General features: G+C 35.9%; 4 protein-coding genes and 1 long non-coding RNA gene across 9 annotated transcripts; 4 read left to right on the plus strand and 1 right to left on the minus strand.

Moving 5' to 3' along the window:
• The first annotated feature begins 316 nt into the window (after positions 1-316).
• LOC126686871 (ATP-dependent zinc metalloprotease FTSH 9, chloroplastic-like) lies at positions 317-7,189 on the plus strand. 2 transcript variants are annotated; one of them, XR_007644004.2, is made up of 14 exons: positions 317-1,400; positions 2,057-2,122; positions 2,203-2,337; positions 2,460-2,525; positions 2,859-3,044; positions 3,132-3,218; positions 3,306-3,419; positions 3,836-3,960; positions 4,051-4,159; positions 5,121-5,246; positions 5,744-6,064; positions 6,143-6,266; positions 6,641-6,871; positions 6,980-7,189. XR_007644004.2 is itself a non-coding variant. In XM_050381150.2 (13 exons), exons 1-13 carry the CDS (start codon positions 540-542, stop codon positions 6,763-6,765), a joined length of 2,445 nt encoding a protein of 814 aa, XP_050237107.1. In that variant the 5' UTR covers positions 317-539; the 3' UTR covers positions 6,766-7,189. The 2 variants fall into 2 exon arrangements, 1 of the variants encoding a protein (XP_050237107.1); XM_050381150.2 differs by having other exon boundaries at positions 6,641-7,189.
• A 1,038-nt stretch (positions 7,190-8,227) lies between these two features.
• LOC126686873 (phosphomethylpyrimidine synthase, chloroplastic) lies at positions 8,228-12,721 on the plus strand. Of its 4 annotated transcripts, none has more exons than XR_007644005.2 (6): positions 8,228-8,646; positions 8,720-8,847; positions 9,503-10,329; positions 10,722-11,398; positions 11,744-11,845; positions 12,026-12,721. XR_007644005.2 is itself a non-coding variant. In XM_050381153.2 (5 exons), the coding sequence occupies exons 1-5, from the start codon at positions 8,339-8,341 to the stop codon at positions 11,751-11,753; spliced, it is 1,950 nt and encodes a 649-aa protein (XP_050237110.1). In that variant the 5' UTR covers positions 8,228-8,338; the 3' UTR covers positions 11,754-11,966. The 4 variants fall into 4 exon arrangements, 2 of the variants coding, with proteins under 2 accessions (XP_050237110.1, XP_050237111.1); XR_007644006.2 differs by having other exon boundaries at positions 12,052-12,721; XM_050381153.2 differs by lacking the exon at positions 12,026-12,721 and having other exon boundaries at positions 11,744-11,966.
• A 1,191-nt stretch (positions 12,722-13,912) lies between these two features.
• Positions 13,913-16,306, minus strand: LOC126686879 (50S ribosomal protein L4, chloroplastic). Its single transcript, XM_050381161.2, has 2 exons — positions 15,401-16,306; positions 13,913-14,146 (listed from the first exon to the last, which is right to left on the minus strand). The coding sequence occupies exons 1-2, from the start codon at positions 16,254-16,256 to the stop codon at positions 14,142-14,144; spliced, it is 861 nt and encodes a 286-aa protein (XP_050237118.1). The 5' UTR covers positions 16,257-16,306; the 3' UTR covers positions 13,913-14,141.
• Positions 16,307-17,123: 817 nt separating this feature from the next.
• Positions 17,124-18,167, plus strand: LOC126686882 (uncharacterized). The gene is made up of 2 exons (XR_007644007.1): positions 17,124-17,345; positions 17,686-18,167. It is a non-coding gene; the product is annotated as an uncharacterized LOC126686882 (long non-coding RNA).
• A 1,382-nt stretch (positions 18,168-19,549) lies between these two features.
• LOC126686170 (uncharacterized) lies at positions 19,550-24,900 on the plus strand. Its single transcript, XM_050380207.2, has 5 exons — positions 19,550-20,644; positions 20,986-21,893; positions 23,006-23,758; positions 23,846-24,085; positions 24,445-24,900. Exons 1-5 carry the CDS (start codon positions 19,618-19,620, stop codon positions 24,892-24,894), a joined length of 3,378 nt encoding a protein of 1,125 aa, XP_050236164.1. The 5' UTR covers positions 19,550-19,617; the 3' UTR covers positions 24,895-24,900.
• The last annotated feature ends 89 nt before the right edge of the window (positions 24,901-24,989 follow it).

A 24,989-nucleotide genomic window follows, 5' to 3' on the forward strand; every position in this document is an offset into this window, starting at 1 on the left:
GCCTTTTTATTTTTTATTTTTAAATATTAAATAATTACTTTAAAAATTGCAACACAAAAATTTAATTATTTACATTATTGTAAGGAAATTTTGTTTTTCGATAAAGGCCGCCAAAATCGAGACAGCAGCCTAATATGGACAAACGAACAGGCTTCTAAACTCCACAAATGCAAGCCCAACAAAAGTCCGAAGCTTATCGATGTGGACTCCTCTGATCAAATACGTGGTGACTCCTCCACCAAATCACCCACCCCATTTCTCCTAACCATAAACACACGCGTCAGCTTCACAACCTCAGAACACAATTAAAAACATAAACACAACCGTATCGGATTCTTCTGACACGTCCCCACGGCCACGAAGAACAAGAAAAACCGATAACGATAACAAAGCAACATCATTTTTTTTCTTTCAAATCCAACGGTCAATACTCGACGGCGATGAGAACCAGCCAAACTCGCGGCGGTTTCTTTAAAAATCATCCCTAACATATAAATTATCCATAAAATTTCTAATTGTTACAGAGAAACAGAGTAATCATGTCTATGATTGAACCGCTAAGACCAATTACACACACTAGGTTTCACTCATGCTTCTTCGCCTGCTCTCAATCTAGGGGTATCCTTCACCACCGCCGGAATTCTAACCGTTTAATTCCCAATCCGTCGTCGTTTCGTCATACAGTTTCTTTACAAACCCTAGCAACTGGTTTCTTAAGAAATTATCATCACCACAGGTATAGAATTGTATCCAATTGCCAAGAGAGCGATTCAACGACAACAACAGCAACAACGACAAGTTCAAGTGATAATAGAACAGATACAGAAGGGCAAAAGAGTACTAACGCTAATACTAATTCGTCGACTTCCGATTCTAAACAGCAACGGAAAGGGAGAAGTCAATGGTGGTGGCCGAAGAAACCATCCTGGAAATGGCAACCGTTGATGCAAGCACAAGAAATTGGGGTTTTACTTTTGCAATTAGGGATTGCTATTTTTGTTATGCGGTTGCTCCGCCCCGGTATCTCCTTACCGGGGTCCGAGCCGAGACAGCAGACTACTTTTATTAGTGTGCCGTATAGTGATTTTTTGAGTAAGATTAATTGTAATCAAGTGCATAAAGTTGAAGTTGATGGTGTGCATATTATGTTTAAATTGAAAAATGAAGGAATTCTTAATAATCAGGAGAGTAGTAGTAGTAATGGTGAAGTGATGAATGGGAATAGCAAATTTCAAGAATCAGAGTCTTTGTTGAGGACTGTTTCACCTACTACTAAAAGAATTGTGTATACTACTACTAGACCTACTGATATTAAGGCTCCTTATGAGAAAATGCTTGAGAATCAGGTCGAGTTTGGCTCCCCTGATAAGCGGTCTGGTGGATTCCTGAACTCTGCCTTGGTGAGTTTTTCTTATATTTTATGACAGTGTAATTTTCGTATAATCTTTATTTTTTCGGTTGAACATATAGAGCTGAATTTCTTATTATAAATATGTGAAGAAGCTGATGTTTTGCGCTGCTTTTAGTAAGTTTCACTTGTTTGATTATATGGAATATAGATTACTATAAGCTTGGGCTAGTTATTGAACATTCTAAATGCATTATTATAAAGACAGACTGTTAAGGTGATCAAGAGTATTGTTAAAGATGCTGAAGTTTTTCAAATGGGTTTGCATATGAGTTACGTGTCACATATGCATTTACGGAATCATCCTATTGGCATTCACAATAGCAACCTATATAAGGAACAAGCAGGGCTTTCGCCAATTTTATTATAGTCAGTATTTGCTTGTTGCCATGATATGTCCCTTTTTTGTGACTTTTGTACTACTCATAAGAAGATTTCTTTCTCATTTCCAGATAATGATGCAATTCCTTATCTTTACTCTGTTTCTAAGTTTATAAAAGCAGGTGATATTTAGCTAAATTTGCATAGCTTCCTTTTGTGTTTTTAACACCTGGAAGGGTTAAACTAGGTTATTGCTGAAGGTTATGTCCTGTTGTTACAAAATTGGTGGTTTACAGGAAGTTCTGTATCTTTCTCTTATTTTTGCAGATAGCATTGTTCTATGTGGCTGTGCTTGCAGGGCTTCTGCACCGGTTTCCTGTTACTTTTTCCCAGGTGCTCACTGTTATGCCTTTGCTTTATATTGAAGTCTAAAATATAGCAACTCGGTGAACTGATATGGGTCTGTTATGCAGCATACAGCTGGTCAAATTAGGAACCGAAAGTCTGGAGGTTCTGGTGGTTCAAAACTGTCTGAACAAGGAGAAACAATCACTTTTGCTGATGTCGCTGGTGTCGATGAGGCAAAAGAAGAGCTGGAGGAGATTGTGGTATGGTATTCTCTCTTGGCTCTATTTGTTATTTATACTGGATCCTTATTTTCCTTACGGATATTGATTATCTTCACTGCTAACTTGTAATTGGCTTTTATTTGCTGATGTTTTCTGTCCAGGAATTTCTTAGGAACCCAGACAAGTATGTAAGACTTGGTGCTCGCCCTCCTCGAGGTGTCCTCCTGGTAAACACAAGGATCTTTTGTCACTGTTTAACAACTTTGAGACAATCATATCTCTATATCTGTGTTTCTTTAATTTTTTTTAAAATGCTACATTTTTCGTTTTTATGGTATTTATGTATCTGCAATATATCTATACATTGCTTTTTAGTATATACTTTGTTATCAACATATATTTATTTGCATGCTTGGTTCCCTGAATGTTACTCAGGTCCTATCAAGAGCTTGTATTCTGGTGTATATTAATTCTGTTGAAGATAATTAAAGGATGGTTTACAAGACTCTTGAAGATAAATATAAGAGGAACTAACAAAGATCATTTTGTGTATATTACAGGTTGGCCTTCCCGGGACAGGTAAGACTCTTTTAGCAAAGGCTGTTGCTGGAGAAGCCGAAGTGCCATTTATAAGTTGTTCTGCTAGTGAATTTGTCGAATTGTATGTGGGCATGGGTGCCTCCCGTGTGAGAGATCTCTTTGCTCGGGCAAAGAAGGAGGCACCATCTATAATATTTATTGATGAGGTAATGCTATGGGAACAACTTTTGAAATGGGTAACCATGTATATTGCTTGAATATATAATATCAGTTGCCTATTTCCTTTTACACAGATAGATGCTGTGGCAAAAAGTCGTGATGGAAAATTTCGTATCGTTAGCAATGATGAACGGGAGCAAACTTTGAATCAACTGCTTACTGTAATTATCTTGTTCTGTACTCTTGTGGTATGTGAAATATCTCACTCTGTCAGTTTGGAATTTGAAACTTCTAAAAATGCATCTCAGGAAATGGATGGGTTTGATAGCAACTCTTCTGTCATTGTTCTTGGTGCGACAAACAGATCGGATGTCTTAGATCCTGCACTTCGCCGGCCAGGAAGATTTGATCGGGTGGTTATGGTTTGTACTTCAGCTTATATGCATCTAAGAATGTTATCTGACACATAATGGTGCAGTTGAAGGTTTAGTGGGCCATTAGTTCTCTACAAAAATAGGCTGAATTTATTTTGGTTGGAACAATGATATGATAATTTGATCTTAAGAAACCCTTCTTTATATGATATTTGTAATTCAAATACATTTACAGTCTTAGCATTATGTTAGCTATAAATTTATTAAAGAGAATTTGATTGAAGTAACCTAAATGTTAAATAACCAAGCAAAATTAACCTAAAGAATATAAATTGAAAAAGCAACACCAAAAAATAACTTTAAAAAGATTTTATTGCATAAGATAACATGCTCTTCTCTTGCATCACATAAGCCAGGTCTTTCTAAATATGTCTAAGAAATTTGTTTGTTTCAATTGTTGTTAGGTGGAAACACCTGATAGGCATGGAAGAGAAGCCATTTTAAAAGTGCATGTTTCTAAGAAAGAACTTCCTCTTGGAAAGGATGTTGACCTTAGCAACATCGCTTCCATGACCACTGGTTTTACTGGGTAATTATAATTGTGTATTCCTGATTGAGAGATATTTTCTCTCCTACTTTTAGCTAAATAAAGAGAATGGCTTTTCCTTTACATATGCAGGGCTGATCTTGCTAATCTGGTTAATGAAGCTGCTTTGTTGGCCGGAAGAAACAGCAAATTGGTAGTGGAGAAAATTGATTTTATTCATGCAGTGGAGCGCTCAATAGCTGTAACTCTCTCTCTCTTTCTCTCTCTCTCTCTGTGTGTGTGTGTGTGTGTGTGTATGCCTGTGTTGCTTGCACATTTAGGTGAATGTAGAGCAGGAGATCAAAGTTGATTTTCTCCCCATTTCTTTGGTTTGTTGATTCTGTAGTAATTTTATGCTGTTCTTTTTTAACATGTGATAAAGTTTGAAAGATTGTTATTGATAAAGCATTGACCATTAACTATTTAATGATGATCAGCCCAAACTGAAGCAAGGCAAGTGACACATTTAACCTATGGATTAGATATATGCCTTTACTTTGAAAATTAGAGAAAACATAAGTAATAAGCTCAACCATCTAATTCAATAATATCCTAATAACAGGTCCAGTTGTAAGCTCAACCATCTATAGTCTATACATGTGGACTTATATTTTATGCAAGCCTCTTAGTTTATATATTTGGATCTGTTGTTAGTTAGCTCTTGATGCAATCTATAAGGCTTAGTTATATTCTTGATTTCTTCTTGGTTTTATGTGTAATATTTGAATCATTCAAGCTGGTAGATTATTTGACATTACATTTCTCTATTGTGTTTTGTACATTTTATTTTTGTTATTTAAGCATATTTTATGAATTAATCGAATGGGTTCTTTTTACTTTCTTGAATTTGGTGATTTTCAATCATTTAAATGCCAAAGAGTTTTTGAGGGAGAATTATTTATCTGTTGGCACTATAACAATGTTACTTTTGTTTCATTTTTCTATCCTAGCATGTATTGTTTGCTGGTAGATCTACCATGAATCATTATTAGTCTTTTGTTGCTTGTGCAACCTCTAAATGTTGATCTTTTTACATGGATTGGCATTCCTCTGTGGTCCTTAGTTGAGTTTTTAGTATTTTCTTATTTGTCACATAAAAGAAACACTCCCTTCCTTGATAAAAGACAAGTAATGAGCTGAATTAATGTTTGCCTGATTTATAGGGCATAGAGAAGAAGACTACCAAGTTACAAGGAAGTGAGAAGGCTGTGGTTGCACGCCATGAGGCTGGTCATGCGGTAGTAGGTACTGCTATTGCTAATCTCCTTTCTGGACAGCCCCGTGTTGAGGTAAACTCATGGGTTGCTTTTTCAGTGTTCCCGTCCGATTTTAACTTTATGCTAGTTCCTTGGAATTAAATTCAAGAGAGGCGTTAGTTATATATAATAGGTCAAAGCAAATTTCCATGTCTTTTCAGTTTGTGGCACTGCAAGATCCTGCATATTTTTAAAACCTTATCATGTCATTTTGGCATCTTGGATATGCAGACGTTCTGGGGCAGCAAGGGCTTTCAGTTTGCATTGGCACATTAACAGTGTTAAAGTCAAAGGCTTTGTATTTTAACAATCTGATTATTATTTTTCTATTGTGAAAAGAAGATGGCTGTTTAAAACTGACATGTTGCTAATAATAAGAATAAGAATGACCAAGGGAGCTTCATAAAATATGTATGATTGTCTGAATAATATGGTATGTGATTTTACTTAATACTTATGCTCATATGGCCATTTATGAATGCCCTGATGAGATGATATGCAATAACAATAACTTCTGTTCATGTCATTAGAAGTTAAGCATATTACCAAGGTCAGGAGGGGCGCTGGGCTTTACTTATATACCTCCAACAAGTGAGGATAGATATTTGCTTTTCATTGATGAGCTCCGTGGTCGCTTGGTTACACTTCTTGGAGGACGTGCAGCAGAGGAAGTTGTTTATTCAGGCCGTGTTTCAACAGGTGCACTGGACGATATACGTCGAGCTACTGACATGGCATACAAGGCAGTGGCAGAGTATGGTCTTAATAAGACAATAGGACCTCTGTCTCTCGCAACACTCTCTGGAGGTGGGATGGATGACTCTGGAGCTGCTCCATGGGGAAGGGATCAGGTCCTCTTTTAAAATTTATTAAAAAAAGTTACTTTTTGCTGACTTAGTGGCTTAAAGACTGACCTACAATCATAACAGGGCCATCTTGTTGATCTTGTTCAAAGAGAAGTAAAAGAACTGTTGCAATCTGCCCTAGAAGTAGCACTTTCTGTGGTTCGTGCTAATACTACAGTCTTGGAGGGGCTGGGCGCCTGTTTAGAAGGTAATTTTATTTGTACATCACATTTCTGATGCTCATACATTATTAATTAATTGCTGCTTCCTTCCCCGTCTCTGGTCACGTGTCAATCCCATAAACAAGGTTATTAAGAAATTCTGTTCATTGTTTGAATTGTACGGTGCATTACATTTCCTCAAGGGATCATGGATGTAATCATCAGATCCTAAATTTTCTTTTGTTCCATTTTCCCGAACGTTCTAGCAAACGAATGAATTCACAAATATGGAGAAGAATGTTTTCCTATAATTAAAAAAAATTAAATGAAGGATTTGGTCTTAAATTGATGTCCTTTTATAAACATGCTGTTTGCAATCTCTGGCCTGTTATAACATCTATTTTAATATTTGGTGGTTCAGAAAAAGAGAAAGTTGAGGGTGAGGAGCTGCAAGAGTGGTTGAAGTTGGTGGTTGCTCCAAAAGAACTTTCACTATTTATTAAAGGAAAGCAAGAGTCTCTTCTCCCTCTGCAAGTTGGCTCGTGACAGCAATGTTTGTGTAAAAGCTCCAGTTTTTATCAGGTCTCCATGGCAGCAGCAGTCTTTTGCTCGACTTGAACTCACACCCTGCGGCATTTTATATCTGTCCAAGGTGATATCGGCTGCATTTTAATTTACAGAACTTAAAGTGGGGGAAAGCTCGACGATTTACATATATGCAAGTCTTTGCATATTAACATAGCTGTTTGGATTCATGCAGGTAGGTGTTGGAAACTGTTGCATAGAGCCGTTACAGGTTCTGATTGTTGTCAATCATAACTTATTGTTATTCAGCTGTATACATGATTTTTGGGTGAAAATATAACAATTAAGATACTCTGTTTTCCAAAGTGAATGAGAAAACAAACACTGTACATATTATATTACAAGTTCTGAAATTGAGTTATGGTATCAGGAATTGGTTGTAGAATGATTCTTGTATTAGCTATGGATTTTGCATCACTCAAATAGCAGTCAGTATAATCAGAAGCAGAAACAAATATCAGAGTTGCTTTCTGAATGAAACCATTATGTATTTTGCTGCTAGCTTTTTGCAAATGGTGGGACCATTCCAAGGGAGAATTGTTGTCGTCTTCTATCTTTAATGTATGGTTATGGAATGAAAACAGTGGCTGGTTTAGATTCAGACCCAAGTGGGTTCGGTTTGAGTGAATATGATTGTTAGATCTGTAATAATTTGAGTTTGATATTTATATGGCAATTTCCTTTTTCAATTCCACTGAAGTCCAGACTCTGTAGTCTTGTCAAATTCAATATTCTAACGGGTTGTGCGTCACTCTTTACAAATGACACCAAACCATTTGACTCTTTCCACCACACCCAAACTACTGTAACTCTTCTTTACTGTATTAGTTTTCTTAATGAATAATTATAACAACCCAAAAGTTGTGCCACGTTATTTGTGCAACAAACTAATGAGGCACTAGCCATATGCAAATATTTAATGATAAAAAAGGTAAGCAATAATTAAAGATTCTCTACTGCAAATGCTCATAAGCTTGTTGTAAAAATGACGTGACACAACTGTTGTATGAGATAAATTTTAAATTTTTAAAAATAATTATTAATTGAATATATGTATTAAAATTATTTGCTTCAAATTTATTGCATTAATAATAGGACACTGATTAATTTAATTTTAAATTATAAACCACATAATTTGTTAGTATATAGATATATCTTTTATTTAATAACATGATACTAATCGGAGAAGTATAAACCTCTAGACTATTAATAGTGTTTTTTTAAGAATATATCCAATTTTATATCAGACTTATATTTATTATTTTAGTAATACTAATGACCGAAATATAACTAAAAACATTTATTTTATATAAGGTGAAATAAAAATTAAAAGAAATAAAAGTTGAGACATTAAAAGAGTAAATTATGGAAAGTTGAGATACAGTGATGTAAGTTTTAGTAGTATAAAAGCAAAAATCCCGTGAATTGTAACTGAACTTCTGTATTGGCTTGGCTGCGTTCACTCATTCAGATAAGCCTCTTTTCATCTCTCTGTTTGGTCAGCACAATCATCATTTCCCATTCAAATTTGAAAATGGCGTCGGTTCAAGCAGCCAGTTTAACCACCGCCGTCGGAAACCACCACACCAAGTTTTCCGGCAGCACCACCTCTTTCTTGCCAGGAATCAACACCAAGAAGGAACTCTTACCATCATCATCATCATCATCATCATCGACTCGTTCCACATTCTCAATCCCTAGGGCCACCCTAACCTTCGATGCTTCGACTGATAATAGCATCAAAATCAAGCAAAGTAAACATACGATTGATCCTGCTTCACCTGATTTCCTTCCTCTTCCTTCTTTTGAACAGTGTTTTCCTAAGAGCACCAAAGAATTCAGGTTCTGTACTCGTTTCTTATTCATCTTTGTTGTTTTATATGATTCGATTTTGACGTGTTCTATTGTTTGACAGGGAAGTGGTTCATGAAGAATCGGGACATGTGCTGAAAGTTCCGTTCAGAAGGGTGCACTTGTCTGGAGATGAACCTGCTTTTGATAATTATGATACCAGTGGTCCTCAAAACATCAGTCCCCGTGTTGGTAAAAATTTCCTTTAATTTCTTATCATTTAACCCTGCCTTTGTTTTGTTTTTACATTTTCATTCATTTTTTTTTTAAATTGTGTTAATTGGTAATGCTTTATTTCATGTGCATGTTTTAAAAGATTTTCTCTATGGTGTTCAGCTTAGGTCACATTTTCCAGCTCTCTTGTAAATTACTTTATCCATCCTTTATTTTTAAATTTGTAATTTAGTGCTGAATACAAGCTTAGCATGGTCACAATAGCTTGGTAGCTTCATAGGAATGCGGTTGCTGGTATAGGATTTGGGAAAAATTAAGGGTTTATTTTTATCAAATATCTGTGGAATTTGTACATTTGTAAATGAATCTTTTACTATTATTTTCATGTATAGTTGAAATGTTTTCTGATGTGAATATATGCATTTAAATCAAAAGCGTATAAATTTGGCTCAAGTGTAATTTTTTATTAATGCGGGTTGAATTTGGCTCAAGTGTACCATATTCCATAGAATTAGAAGTTTAGAGTCCCAAATTCCATCTCAAAAATGTATTTCTAAATGAACCATTGTAAAAGTTTGTTGAATTAATTCGTACCAAACAACTGGTGCAGTATTGATACCCCTACTTGTGCTTTTCCATAGTAGTGTTTTCACATCATTGTTTGTTTGAGCAGGACTTCCTAAGCTGCGCAAAGACTGGATAGACAGGCGGGAGAAATTAGGAGCACCAAGATACACTCAGATGTACTATGCGAAGCAGGGAATAATTACTGAGGAAATGCTGTACTGTGCTGCTCGTGAGAAGCTTGACCCAGAGTTTGTGAGGTCTGAGGTTGCTCGTGGGCGGGCCATTATACCATCCAACAAGAAGCACCTAGAGTTGGAGCCAATGATTGTTGGAAGAAATTTTCTGGTCAAAGTCAATGCAAATATTGGAAATTCTGCTGTTGCCAGCTCTATCGAGGAAGAAGTTTATAAGGTTCAATGGGCAACCATGTGGGGTGCTGACACTGTTATGGATCTTTCAACAGGTCGCCACATTCACGAGACCCGTGAATGGATCTTACGTAATTCTGCTGTGCCTGTAGGGACTGTGCCCATCTATCAAGCACTAGAAAAAGTGAATGGAATTGCCGAAAATCTTAGCTGGGAAGTCCTTAAAGAAACATTGATTGAACAAGCTGAGCAGGGTGTAGATTATTTCACAATCCATGCTGGGGTTTTACTGCGGTACATTCCTTTAACTGCAAAGCGCATGACCGGTATTGTTTCACGTGGGGGATCAATTCATGCAAAGTGGTGCCTAGCTTATCACAAGGAAAATTTTGCCTATGAGCATTGGGATGACATTCTTGACATCTGTAATCAGTATGATGTGGCCCTCTCAATTGGTGATGGCCTAAGACCTGGTTCTATTTATGATGCCAATGACTCTGCTCAATTTGCAGAGCTCTTGACTCAAGGGGAACTGACACGTAGAGCATGGGAAAAGGATGTACAGGTAATAGTTTTACCAATAATTCTGCGTTTATTTTATTACAAGTCAAAAGAGTTTGCACAAGTACTATTGTCAAGTTTTCACTTTACAGCTCCTTGCAACTTTACATCATACCGTGATATCTTAGTGCGGTTAACTTTGCACTTCTGTAATCTTCCAAATCTAACATGGAGCTTATTTGTAAATTTCATGATGCCTTTTTGAATATAGCTTCACTGAACTCTTGTTGGTGATATTGATAAATCAATGTGGCCCAACTAAATTATGAATATCTGCATGCATAGGAAAAAGGAGTGCAGATGTGATAGTATGTTTCATTTGGTTTTGTTTTTTTTGCAATTATGTCTGCACAAAAAATGTTTGAGCATATGGTGACAGAAAATGTTTTTCGTCAGGTGATGAATGAGGGACCTGGTCATGTTCCCATGCACAAAATCCCAGAAAACATGCAAAAACAGCTAGAGTGGTGCAATGAAGCACCTTTCTACACTCTTGGACCCCTGACAACTGATGTTGCTCCCGGATACGATCATATTACTTCTGCCATTGGTGCTGCCAACATTGGGGCTCTTGGCACTGCACTTCTCTGCTATGTGACCCCAAAGGAGCATCTTGGGTTGCCAAACAGAGATGACGTGAAGGCTGGGGTTATAGCATATAAGATAGCTGCACATGCTGCTGATTTAGCTAAAAGTCACCCTCATGCTCAGGACTGGGACAATGCACTAAGCAAGGCCAGATTTGAGTTCAGATGGATGGACCAATTTGCTTTGTCCTTGGACCCCATGACTGCAATGTCCTTCCATGATGAAACCCTGCCAGCAGAGGGTGCAAAAGTAGCACACTTTTGCTCCATGTGTGGACCAAAATTCTGCTCTATGAAGATAACAGAGGACGTGCGCAAGTATGCAGAGGAGCATGGTTATGGTAATGCAGAGGAAGCTGTGCAGCATGGAATGGATGCTATGAGTGCTGAATTCCTGGCTGCTAAGAAAACAATTAGTGGAGAACAGCATGGCGAAGTTGGTGGAGAAATCTATTTACCAGAAAGTTATGTTAAATCATCTGACAGGTAAATTCCAACTTTATAGAAATTAACAGGCCATGAACAATTCATGAACTTGAAATATGGTCAAAAGTAAAATAGAACTAATCACTTCGAATTATAGCTGCAAGTTGTCATCCAACCTTGTTATTTCTAGACAAATGCGCTCTTATTTGTTATTATAATTATTATGCCAAGCCATGTATGAACATATATTTGTTTCTGTTACATAAATGGTTGGCTCGCAAAAGCAATATTTTTACTTGATAATTTTATTATTACTGAATAACAGATTGGAAATTTTAATTCATTTCTGCTAGAACATTTTGTATTGGAACTTATCTTGAAATGTGTTGCCATATATTGCTGCAGGAGCATATGAATATAGGCATTTGGTTTAGAAAAGTTATGGATCCCTGATGCATGGCTGGGTTGTGAAGACAAAAGATGTGCATCGTAACTTTCAAGATATAGGTAAGTGGGTGGGTTAGCATGTCTGGACAAGAAGGGATTTTATTTTATTTTTGTTTTGTCGTCTTTCTTGTGTGTTGCAGTAATAAAAGAGCAATTATGCAATTGCTACATTTTCTATTCATGCTTAAGCACATCTATGTTTTTATCCTTTATCGTTGTATTAACAAATAAACGCACCAGGGGTGCCTGCATCTGCTTTAGTACAGACCGGTTGGTCAGAAAATGAAGCAGGTCAGGCTGAGAAAGTCCCTTTGAACCTGAACAGGATAATACCTGCGTAGGGAGTGTGCTTTTTCTTTTCCTTTGTTGGTCTTGCACAGGAGGGCAGCTCCCAAGCCATGGCTTGCTGAAATGTACTTAACTCGTCAACATGCCAGGCTTATCACGTCAGTGGCTGCAATTTTTTTGAACCATGGCTGGCAGCAATTTTGCTATTCTTCAACCAATATATTGAAAAGTAAAGAAGCAAATCAGCCAATAGCTGATCAGCCATTTTTGGCATTTCGGTCAATGAATGGTGAGATCAGTAATATTAACTAAAATTGTTGAGAAGTGATCATCTTGATCAGTAAGATGCCATTTAGAACTAGAACATCATCTCCGTGAAACAGGTCATAATTTCGTGAAAAAAAAAAAACGGTTCAGCTGTTTTCTTTATCAGTCGAGTATTCAATAGCGTTTGCCTTTTTTTTTTTTTAAAAAAAAAAAATGTCCCTTAATGGCTTGATGTTGCGACTGAAAGTTAGTGCTGTTGTTGCAGCACTGTATCAGTAATTTTTTCATGGTATTATGTATTGTGTCTTAACTCTGTAAGTGAGAGGACTCCAGAAAGAAGCAACATTTGGGAATTTAGAGCTACATAGCATCTTTGAGAAATCACAATGTATCTGCATTCTGAAGATTAAAGGATCCATAAAGAACTCTTGCCCAACCATAATCATAGTTTATGATTATTGTGTAAAGGCTGAGCTGGTTCTGAGTTGTGTCAGTCGAATTCAATAACAAATCAGAATAATTATTAAAATATCTATATATTTAATATATTTTTTCACTATAAAATTTGGAATTTAATCAAATAATTTGATATACACCCTAAATCAAGATATATAGTCAATTGATTGTAAACACCTTTGGTCATTGAATTTATCGCGAATTATAAAAAGGATAGTGTTAAATTTCGTTAAAAAGGAATATTAAGTTATATCTTTTATTACAAGATCAAAATTGAAAAAATACATCGTTTTTACTTATATGGCAAGCTGGATTTACAAACTCAATACTTTTTTTTTATAATTCGCGATAAACTTAGTGACTCAGGGTCTTTATAGTAAGAAATGTAGTATTTTTTTGGCCTAATGTCTTAAAAAACCCCGACCTTTTAGCCCCTTTTCAATCATATCCTGATGTTGAAAATTTGTCAATTTTACCCTATTTTGCATTTGTGTTTCAATTGTACCCTGAAAAATTAAATTAACGTCTTTTGCGTTTGGAAATTTGTTTAAAACATTCTCCATGTCTAGCATATATTGATTGTATATTTTTAAAATTTATTTAAATTTAGTTAAATTAATTAAGAATTTAAATTAGTGTTAATTTGATTATGGTTTTTAGTTATTTTTTAAAAATAAAGGACTTATTTGTATTTAATTTCATGTTTAGACTTAATTAATTGAATGATTTCATCATTTAAGTAAAACAATTAACAAAAATTAAAATATCGGGGTACAATTGAAAACGGAAAATTCAAAAGTGGATAAATTGACAAATTTTCAACGTCGGGGTGGAATTGAAAAAAAATTTAAAGGTGAGGGGTTTTTGAGTGATTAGGCCTACTTTTTTGGTATACAAAAGGCTTGTTTAGGTTCGAGAGCCTCTTTAATTGATACTTGAATTTGAGCTCGACACAAATTTTTTGGATAGCCCAACTCGTTTACACACCCACTTATGATTGAGTTTCAAAGAACTAATATCTTATTATCATACTAAACCTAGCCAAGTAATTGCTGTCGCTAGAAATTGCAGGCAGTTTCCAACCAACTTTGTCCTGAGCATATATACCAATACCACTTAATAAGAAGAGGGAAATGAATGATTTAACTACATACAAATTCAACGAGAAGAATGTGCCAATTGATACAAAAAAAATACAATACATAGAAAATATACTTAAATATATCATGCCTTACAATTCTGCTGCAGCCTGCAAATTAAACAAAAATTTGCTTGTTCAACCACAACAGAAGTTCTCTCCAGATTCTAAGGATCCTACATCAAGGTGGCTACAAATTCTGCATCATCACTCTGTTACAAATAACAGTTCAACTCTCTATCAGTTTCAATTTGTCTACACAGACCAAAGAATTCAAACAAAGTTGCAAAGACTACAAAAGGAAAACCAGATCAGCCAAAGATATCGAAAACACATCCTTTTACAATAGAAAATAGAAGAAAGAACACAGATAGCAATTTATAAGCCCCATTAGAATTAGGGTCGATCACTAGAACTCTGGTATTCAGTCATAACAGTCTCATGGAGCAGGAATCATATTTATTACATAAAACCAATTACAACAGATACTACGAGTGTTATGAAACAATGTATTTGTATGTAAATATGTGATCATTTTAATAATCGCCAACAAATGGCTTCTCAAAGAGTTCTTGGCCCTACGAAACAAATTGCAAAGCTTAGCAAATGACAGCAAGCACATGATGCATGAACTGCAACTAGAAAATTGTATTGCTCATCACCAAGCAGCATTTTTATCAGTATGCATAAGCACATTCATTTTGAGGTTGTGTTCATAGCATTTAACTTCTCCAAACTGTCATGATTGGCCGTATGCTCATGAGAGTGAGAGAACCTCCTAGACATAAAGCCATAACAGCTAAGATTTGGGAATAAGAACTTCCAAATTAACCAACAGTTTTTATATTGAGAAGGCCGACAAACATTAACTATGATATAACCACCATAAACCAAGCAACAGTAATTTCATTTATGCTGGATGAAACGAAGCAAAATTTGTCAATGTGCATAAGCATAACATGCCAGTTTAAGGTGTTTCTTATGTCTTATATATTGAACATTTGAACCAGAATGAAATCCACCTATCATTCATGGCTAAGAGAGTAAGACAAACTCCTCTAAGGTGGCTTTGAATCAATATTGCATGAAAACCTCCCAAAGTCCTACATTTCAATGTTTCATTTATGTTTGTAAAACTCTAAATTTACAAATTCATACCCTATTCTAACAAAAATGTCATTTAGATGTTTTCTATTCGGCATTCCCTGATTCAGCGTTTTCACTTCCGTGCTACATAGAGTCGGAACTTTACAATCACAATTGTACTTGTACAGCTTCATTCCTAATTATAGGTAGGTGACAGGCTATTAACAAATAGCTCCAATCAAACAAAAAATCACGCTGCAATTTGTTCATTGTTATGTTCACATTTGTCAATTACAACTAGAGAATATCAACAAAAACAGCTCCACGAATTGCATTTGAAAGTATTATACAGGAAAACAACCAAGTATTATACCACTAACCTTGACTGCCATCTTGCGCTTCCTCTGGTTCAGATTCTCCCACCTCCTCTTCATCATCATCCTCATTATCAACTTCAATATCAACATCAACCCCATATCTCCCATTCAAGAAATCAACAGCATCAGGAGAAAGCACAAGCTTATCAGAATTCAAGATATCAAACAAATTCAAAGTCCTAGGAGTCAACAATCTCAAAGTCCCAATATTTCTACTAGACAACCCCACATTATCACTAATATCCATCATCAAAAACATAACTTTCTCCTTAGGGTCCAATCCCCATCTCTTCATAGCTTCAATAAACTCCCTCGTCTTCGGTTTCTCAAACTTCTCACCAAATTCCTCAACACAAACCATATTCTCAGTAGCACTATACAATGCAGTAGAAATAGCCAACCTTTTCTCCTTTTTATTGATCTTTATAGACCAATCTCTTGGTTTAGGACCAAACACAACCCCGCCACCGGGTCTAAGCGGCGTTCGAGTAGACCCTTGTCGAGCACGGCCAGTTTTCTTCTGTGGATAGGGTTTCTTGCCACCACCTCGAACTTCACCTCTGGTTAATGTTGAAGCAGTGCCACGGCGTTTGTTCTGCTGGTCAGTGATGATTGCACGGTGAACTACTGCACGGGCGGTGTCTGGGGGTGCTGTTTTCAGGTCTAGATAAGTTTCTCCAATTTTTTCTCCGGTGAACGATAGGATTGGGAGGGTGGCAACTTGGCATGAGATTGAGAGTGAAAGATTGGAAATTTGGGAGTTTGAAGAATTGGGTTTTGTGAAAGATTGAAACTTTGAAGAGTTGAAGAGTGATGATGAGGAGAAGAATGATAGGGATGTGGTGGCTGCCATTGCCATTTTGTTTTTGTTTTGAGTTGAGAGAAGAAGTGAAGAGTTGAAGATGATTAGTAATGTTATCCACTGATTCTATCCATTGTTGTTGCTAACTTAAACGCTGTCGTTTAGGACAAGTTTTAAAACAAAATATCATCACGATCCCTGAACTTGTGTATTTGTGTCAATTAACTCATATTATCTTTATTAATTAATTAAATACAATATCCTTTATATTGAAAATCAATTAACGATAAAGTTTGGTCATCCATTTTTCATTTTCGTTCCAATTTGCCAAAAAAATGAAAGTTGGTAACTGATATTATCAAATTATAAAATTCGTGTTGTAATTGCAAATCACGCTAAAATTTGTGATTTAATTTATTATTAACTCTTTTACTATTAAACATGATGTATTATTTGTATCAATTAAACAGTTATATTGTATACATTATGTATATATAATTTAATATATTAAACGTGACTTGTCGGGTATATGATTTTTTTTTTGCCGGACGGGTATATGATTCATACTCGACTTGTTGAACATTTGACAAATCGTATAATTTTAATAAGGCTTAACCCATCCGAGGGCCCTGTACTACTCACTTTTTTTTCATTTGGTTCTTGTACTATGTTTTCACTCGTCCGAGTCATTGTACTTACCGTCTTTTGTTTAAAAGGTCCTTTTTAACAGAACCATCCGCGCGTCTGCTCACACTCTGTCGAATTAACGGAGTTATACTTCAATGAATCCACGTTGGAAAAAATGATGACATGTAAGTGAATGACCTGACTAAAACTACTTGACTCGACATTGGTGGGTCTTGGGTCGTGGGTTGGGCCATGAACAAGTGGGTGGGTATATTTTTAGGGTTTTGATTGTATAAAATTGTACATCGACTTGTTTTTGAATAATTAAACACTTAGAACAGAAATTGAAAGAATGTCTCAAAGCAGAGGAATCGAAACTTTCAAGAATCAAGAGGACTATGTAGATCCTTTCCCTGTCTTCGACATGCCAAACTGCAAGTGGGGAGTTGAAGCGAAAATGATGGTTGCCTGAATGAGAAAAATCATGGTTGAAGGTTCTTCCGTTGCGCCAATTGGAAGGTAAGTCTTTGAGTTTTTCGTTTCGTATTTCTTCTTGATAAAATCGCGTAGCTTAATTTCTAGGGTTATGGGTAGCAAATTAAGTTCGTAATTTCTGAGATTTTAGGATTTTGAATGAAATTCAATTTTGTATTTTTTAAGGTTATAAGTAACAAATTCTGAGTATGTAAAAACAGTTCTTAGTTTCTTTTGGTTGGAGTTAAAAATTAAGTTAATTTACTTGATAATTGATAGGGTTTTGAAGTTCTGGGGTTTATGTTTCTGAAGTCTGTAAAGTATTATCAATTGATTATATTACCAATTAATTAGTAAGTTAAAGATGTTTGTTTGTTTCTTTTAGTCAAGGCAATGCACATTTTTCAGTTGGTTTGACGAAGAATATGCTCCCCACATCAAGCATATGCTAACAAAATGAAGAAGGAGAAAGAGGCGAAGGACGGGGAGACACTTAAAGGTGATCTGTTCTACTAAAAAAAATTGAATAACAGATCCACCGTTCTTGACTCAATTGCTACGAAGACTAAGATTGAAGAAATGAGAGGAAATACTGCTAGAATTGGAGAAAGAGAATGAGGAATTGAAGTATGAGAAGGGCTTATTCAAAAAGTCTCTCATTGCAGTTGTTGTGTTATGCTTGTGCATTCTCCTTATTATTGGTATTTAGTTTAGTTTGTTTTAGGTATGAACTCAATGTGTTGCAATGACAGTCAATTGATCCTAGTTACAGTTGATTGATTTAGTTAAGAACCTTATATTGTCTTGTACTTTGAATGTATTTTGAAGAACCTTATGTTTATTATGAATGAGTTTTGTTGTTAAGAACCTTGTGTTATAGCTTAATTAATTAAAGTGTGGATGTTTTTTTTTGGTCAGAAGATGGTTTCATCTAAGATTAGAAAACGACTACGAGAGTCTCGGAGCTAGCCACTAACGGGACTAGAAAAGTACAATAAATGAGGCTATTTGACAATGTAATGTGTCAGCCAAAATAAAATACGATAAAACTAGATCTAAACATAAATCTAGCTAAATAGATACAAATTTATGAATATAAAAATTACAACAAGAAATCCTTAGATCTACATTATCGTCAGGAGTAACAATCAAGCTGTAAAAATTACATTTATAAACTAATCTTACAAACGGAAGCACAAGAAAACCCAAGTTTTGCCGGCACACTTGTTCTGATCGACTCCTAAACAAAGAACCACCAAGCGGGTTTGAAGAATGCAAAAACTCGAATTGTAAATGTTAAGATTTCATGTAGAAATCAAGAGCAAATACCTTGTGAAGCTTCCTATTTGAAGAAGAATAACCCATTTAGGGTGAATAAAACCCATATAGGGTAGATGAAACCATAGAGGGAGAAGAGAATAGAAAAAAACTAAAGACATAAATATAATATAAATTGCATTTATTTGTTGAAAAATAGAGAGATTTAGAGAGTGGGGAGGTGATTTTTGGCCAAAAAATGGCCAAAAAATCACCTCCCATGAGTTGTCGGCGGCAAGCCTTTAAGAATTAGGGTTGAGAGAGTGTATTTGAGGTCATTGGAGTATTTGAGCATTGTTAACTGAAATATTATGTCAAGTGTAGACAGTAGGTCCCTGTACTATACGGGTATGCTTGTTCAGGTCCTTGTGTTATAAAGTATGACTAGGCATGAAAATAATGATGTGGCATAGGAGTAAAGGAGTTGAATCGCGTAGACGGAGTATGAGCACACGCGCGGATGGTTCTGTTAAAAAAGAACCTTTTAAACAAAAAACGGTAAGTACAGGGATTCAGACGAGTGAAAACATAGTACAGGGATCAGATGAAAAAAAAGTGAGTAGTACAGGGATCTCTAGATGGGTTAAGCCTTTTAATAAAGCAATACGACATGAACATGATTAACAACAACCATAGTCTCAACCACTCATGTTTGGATAGTTATGTATTTAAACTAGAAAGAGTCTAAATCTTAAAACTCACAGAGTCCCATTAAAATTTCAATTTTTGATTGCAAATTGCAATACAAACCATCCATATAAATGTTTCTATTTTGTCATAATTTCATAAAAATAGTAACTTCACCTCCTGAATAATAGGATCTTACATACCTCTTAACCAAACAAAAATATTTCTAAAAATGAAAATTTTCATATCCAAAATTTCTGAAACAAATTACAAATTTTCAATTTTGTTTCATCTTACATCCTAAATTTTCATTTCTCAGTCACTGTGAAATTCATGTCTTAATTCAAAAATTGTTTCTTCAAGGATATTAAAAATGGCTATTGATACAAAAAAAATTCAACTTTTCATCTGCAGTGTTCTTAAGTTTTTTATAAACTTGTTATGCAGATTTATACAAAAGCATCCAGTTGTTTCAATTATATCATCAATCTTGTTTGCTCTATACTTATTTCTTCCTAAAGTTTTTATTTTCTTGATTTATTTCTCCCCATTTCTTGCCTGTGCTGCTGCTTATATCCGGTTTTATTTGCCTTCGCAACGTAAAAATATCCGAAATGATACGAACAAAAATCGTGAAATATCATCTGCAACGTCGTCTAAGGCTGCTGATGGAGAATCGCGGACAATACTGCAAAGGAATGTTAAAGCAGAATTGGTTAGTACTAATGATAGAACAATCCTGACAGAAGAAAAACCGAGCCTGTCGCGAAATGCGTCAATTGGTGACAATCTCGGAGCATTCAGTAAATCAGCAAGGTCTAGTATCGCATCGCTGGATGGCTTGGAAGAGCAGATTGCGAAAGGTGTCGAAAGTTCAAGCTCGGAAGGCGAAGAAGAAGACGAAGGGGTGCAAAGAGGTATCAGAAAAGCCCTGGAATGGACTGAAGATGATCAGAAGAATCTGATGGATCTTGGAATTTCTGAGCTTGAACGAAATAAGAGACTTGAAAGCTTGATTGCGAGACGAAGAGCGAGAAAATTATACAAAATGAACACGGAGAAGATTTTGATCTATACGAGTTCAGCTCATATTCCTGTAGCTCCAGTTTTAGTTCCAAGAGCAGGAAAACATTATTCAAGCGGTTCAGATGACAAAATTCCTGGTTCGGCACCTTCTGTTATGTTACCGAGTCGGAATCCATTCGATATTCCATATGATCCTCATGAAGAAAAACCTGATCTTATGGCAGACAGTTTTCAGCAGGAGTTCATGTCAACTCATCAGGGCAATCTCTTCTTTCGCAGGCACGAAAATCTCAAACCGGAACCTTCTTTTTCACTTGACAACCACCAAAAAGATTCTGAAAATGCAGGAGACTCAATTATTATAAAGGAACAAGGTAAATAAACTCCATAATATGTTTCAAATTGGTAACTAAACTTCAATTTGTATCTCTTTTCCAACTAAATTATGCTGACTTGGTAACCGGATGGAATTTTTTCTCAGAAGAAATCATCACATAAGATGTCATGTTGTCATATTATTATAGTGATTATTGTATTTTAAGAATATATTTCAACCGGTTTGCCATGTCAAGTTAATTTGGTCGGAAAATATCAAGGTGTTTCTGCCAGAAATAGAAAAATGGCAAAATGTAGTTACTAATCGAGTATTTAACCTGTTTATTTCATCTAATCAGAAACTTCTGATATTAATGCTGAATGAATTATTGTTTTTAAGATAAGGGAGATGGTGAGTGGCTAGTTGATCATGAACAAGAGACAGAAAACAAAGTCTTGCGTCGGAGTCTAAGTATAACCGATCTTGTGACCGAAGAAGGTGAATCTTCGAACCTGGTAGAAAACAAACCTGAAGAAGATAAACAAGCTGAAGATCAGAATCAGGCAGACATTAAAGGGAAAAAGCCAGAGAATAGTAATGGCTCAGATTCAAATCTAGATAAAGGAAATCAAATTCAATTTGAAGCACATAAAATCGAGCACCACAGAAGTGAATCAAGCTTATCATCATTATCAGACGACTACGAACTAACCTCCAAATCCAGAAAAACCTCTGTTCTGACAAAGATACAACCTCCAATTTTCAGATTTCCTGACATAATCAATAATCCATCGCCAAATTCGGACCCGTGTCCACTTCCTAAAGCTCGAGGTGCAAATGATGTATCGTATTTAGCTAGCCCTTCTACAATCGACAGGTCGAGTTTAGATAACCATTTACTTTACACCAATAGTGGACCATGGCATACTCCTACTAATTCTGTAGCTTCTGATATGCAAGTCGAGGTTTCAGAACTTGGATCGCCTCCGTTGACAGGAGATGGATCTGCTTCGTCTAATGACGGAGAATCTTTGACTTATGATGGCGACATAGAGAAGGATATTACTTCTGGAAGCGACGACATGTGGGGAATCTCACCTCATGCTCCTAAAGCCCAGGAATATGATTTAGCTTCCACAGAAGTAAACTACTTTGGTAGAGATGATATTACCGGAGGCTTTTCAGGTTTTCATATAGAACCTGAAGCTTCAGTTGCATCATCTTCAGGACAAAATCTACGTCAGGGTATTAGAACAGATTCGGTTGATTGTGAAGAACATCAGGAAGACAATTTGCATAAGCCACAGGTCAGTCAGTCAATTCCATGCTATAATAGTCGACTCCTATGTTTCATTATTTTGTTTCTGTTTTTAAAAAGGATTTTGAAACGAGTGAAGGTTCAATTTATCCCCTGAACTTGACACGAAATATCAAATAAGTCCAACCTCGCAAACTGGATCAGTTCACCCCACAACTATGCAAAACCGGATCGGTTTCACCCTTTTGACCAAAAAAGAGAGTGGAATAGCCTAATTTAAAAATTAATCATAATTAACCTTAATTAAATTACTAATTAATATCTTTTAATTTAAAATCTAATTAACACAAAATTGAGGACTTTTCTATCCTTAACTCTAATAAAACTTAATTATTTTTTTTATTAACAATTAATCCTAATTAATTAATTATAATCCACCTCACAATCAATTACCGGCAACCCCACCACCGCCGACCGAAACTCCGGCTACCTCACCACCATCAATCAACCCAGACCCAGTGGGTCTGACCCATCGAGGCGGCAGACCAGATGGGTCTGCCGAGAAGGCGGACCCAGATGGGTCTGCCGTCTCCGAGCGAGGCAGACCCATCTCCGATGATGGAGAAGGCAGACCCAGATGGGTCAGCTGTCTCCGGAGACAAGGCAGACCCAGTTGTCCTTTCATCGGAGAAGGCAGACCCAGATGGGTCTGCCGCCTCCGGGGGTGGCCGGAAAATTAATGGGGTAATTTTTGTTATTGGTTAAAATTACAAAAGGTACTTGTTTTTTAATTAAAAATTAGTATAGTTTTTAAACTTTTGAAATTATAAAGAAATAATAGGTTTTTAAAAATAATTAGATGTGAATTTTATAAATAAAATAAATATTAAGGACTATTTTAAGTTTTTAACTATTCAAAACCACCTAAAACCAGAGAGTGTATTCACTCTCTAGGGTGAGAGTGGGGAAGGGGGTGTTTGATCCGTTTTTGCATAATTGTGGGGTGATTTGACCCACTTTTGCGAGGTTGGACTTATTTGATCCTTCGTGCCAAGTTCAGGGGTGTTTTTGAACCTTCAGTCATTTTGAAACTCTCAAATTTAAAATTTATAATATATAACCGTAAGAAATGAAGTTTTGACAAATTTACTTATGAAACAGGAATTACTGAATCCTTCTGAGAAGACTACAGATGAGGTAGAAATTAATTCGTCTGAAGACAAGCATGGTGAAGCTGAAAACCCCATCACATTGACAACTGTTGGCGATTTTACAGAGCCAGCTGGTGAGAGCGAATCGGTGAACAATCCTGTGCAGAATGTGGAGATGGCCACTAGTGCAGATGTAGTCAGTACAAATGTTACTAAGGAAGATGTGAAATCAAGTGAAGAAAGAAATCAAATAATTGACAGGTTCATCGAGCAAGAAGTTTTAGTAGACTTGTCGAAACGAGCTGAAGAAAGTAGTTCGGAATCTAGGAAGAATTCCGAAAGCATTTCAGATGAGCCTCCTACTAATCCTGAAAGCATTTCTAATGAGCCTCCTGCTAATCCTGAAAGCATTTCTGATGAGCCTCCTGCTAATCCTGAAAGAAATCATGAAAGTGTTCCGGATGAGCATCCTGCTAATCCTGAAAGTGTTTCAGTAATTGAACAACCTTCTACTGTTTCAAGTGCATCTTCGTCTCCCAAGTCTGTTTTACTTTTACCAGACAGGATTCCATTAGCTGAATCATCATCAGATCTCAATCAGCTCATGCAAGTAGAAAATTCTGATCATGGTACCGAGGAGAATATAGTCAGAGATAGCTTGTTGTATGAACAACTACCTGAGACTTCAGTTCAAAACGAGGCACAACAAGCAACAGAAGATTCAGAAAATCATCAATCTATCGACATGTCTACAAAATCCGAGGTACTATAATATGTTAAAGAAATTTTTACTAGTAGTTTTTATTTTGAAAAAATAATCTAACTTATTTTTCCACCTTGTTTTTGACAGGAAATATTTAATACTTCAGAGAAATCAAGTGATGAAGCCAAAGATGGTGAATCAGAGGCATCAATCAGTAATGAGGCTGCAGTAGAGCTTACAAACCCTCTAGAGGAAATTAACTCCAGATCAATTGAACAAATTAGCAGTATATTTGAAAATCTGGCTGAAGATGAAGCTAGAACAGATCAGTCAAATGAAAAAGAACATCAGGATTCTGAAGTTTCAGAACTTGCAGTAACAAAAGAGGTATTGTAATATCAGTATGAGCTTCAAATTTACTTTTTAGTACAAAATTATCATATAAGCATGATGTTTTATATTTCTGTATCTCGAAATGCCTTTGCGATGCAACTTTTCTTTACTATTATTTTTTTGAGAAATAGCTTTTCTTTACTATAAACTAGATTTGTTGCACATGAACTTATCGAGTCCCACATTTTGGAGTTCCGCTTCTATTTCCAAAAGCACGAATGAATCTCCAAAACTTTATATTTACAACCTATTCTCGTAAAAGATAGTGTTCTATGTTTTTTTTCCATTTCAGCATTTTTCATTTTGGTGTTGTCAGAAAATACTAACATGTATGACTAAAAATTCCTTGGCAGAATGTTATGCAAGATGCTGATACAATCGCAACAAATTCTGTTCATGAAGATGATCATATAGTCATGAATACCGACAACGACACGACTAGCAAGGATACCTCTGAGCCAGTTGCAGATGGTGAAAAACAAGGTACTTCAGAACAATCAGAAGTGGCAGAAAATCCAATTCCTAATTCAGGATCTATCGAATTTACGGAAGCTGCATCAAGAAATTCGACTGAGGCTATAGTTAATAGTGTCCAATTGCAGACAGCAGAGGAAATTAGTACTTCAAATGATATGACAAACATCCATGATGCTGCGCGAAAAGAAGGTAATAATAATATCTCAACGACTGTAAGTAATTCCGAAGATCCGAGTGAAAGCAGTACTGAGATAACTCAATTCGCAAACAATATAGTTGCGAGGATTGAAATTCCCTTAGATGATGAAGAACAGAAGCAACATTGATAGAAATTTGTCCTCGCTTATCATTCTTTTGTAAAATAAAAAGAAAGCTGAGCAATGTATAATGTATCATATTAAATTTTTTACATAAGAACTAA

Source organism: Mercurialis annua, linkage group LG6, assembly GCF_937616625.2.
Source record: "Mercurialis annua linkage group LG6, ddMerAnnu1.2, whole genome shotgun sequence".
In the NCBI taxonomy this organism is placed as follows: domain Eukaryota; kingdom Viridiplantae; phylum Streptophyta; class Magnoliopsida; order Malpighiales; family Euphorbiaceae; genus Mercurialis; species Mercurialis annua.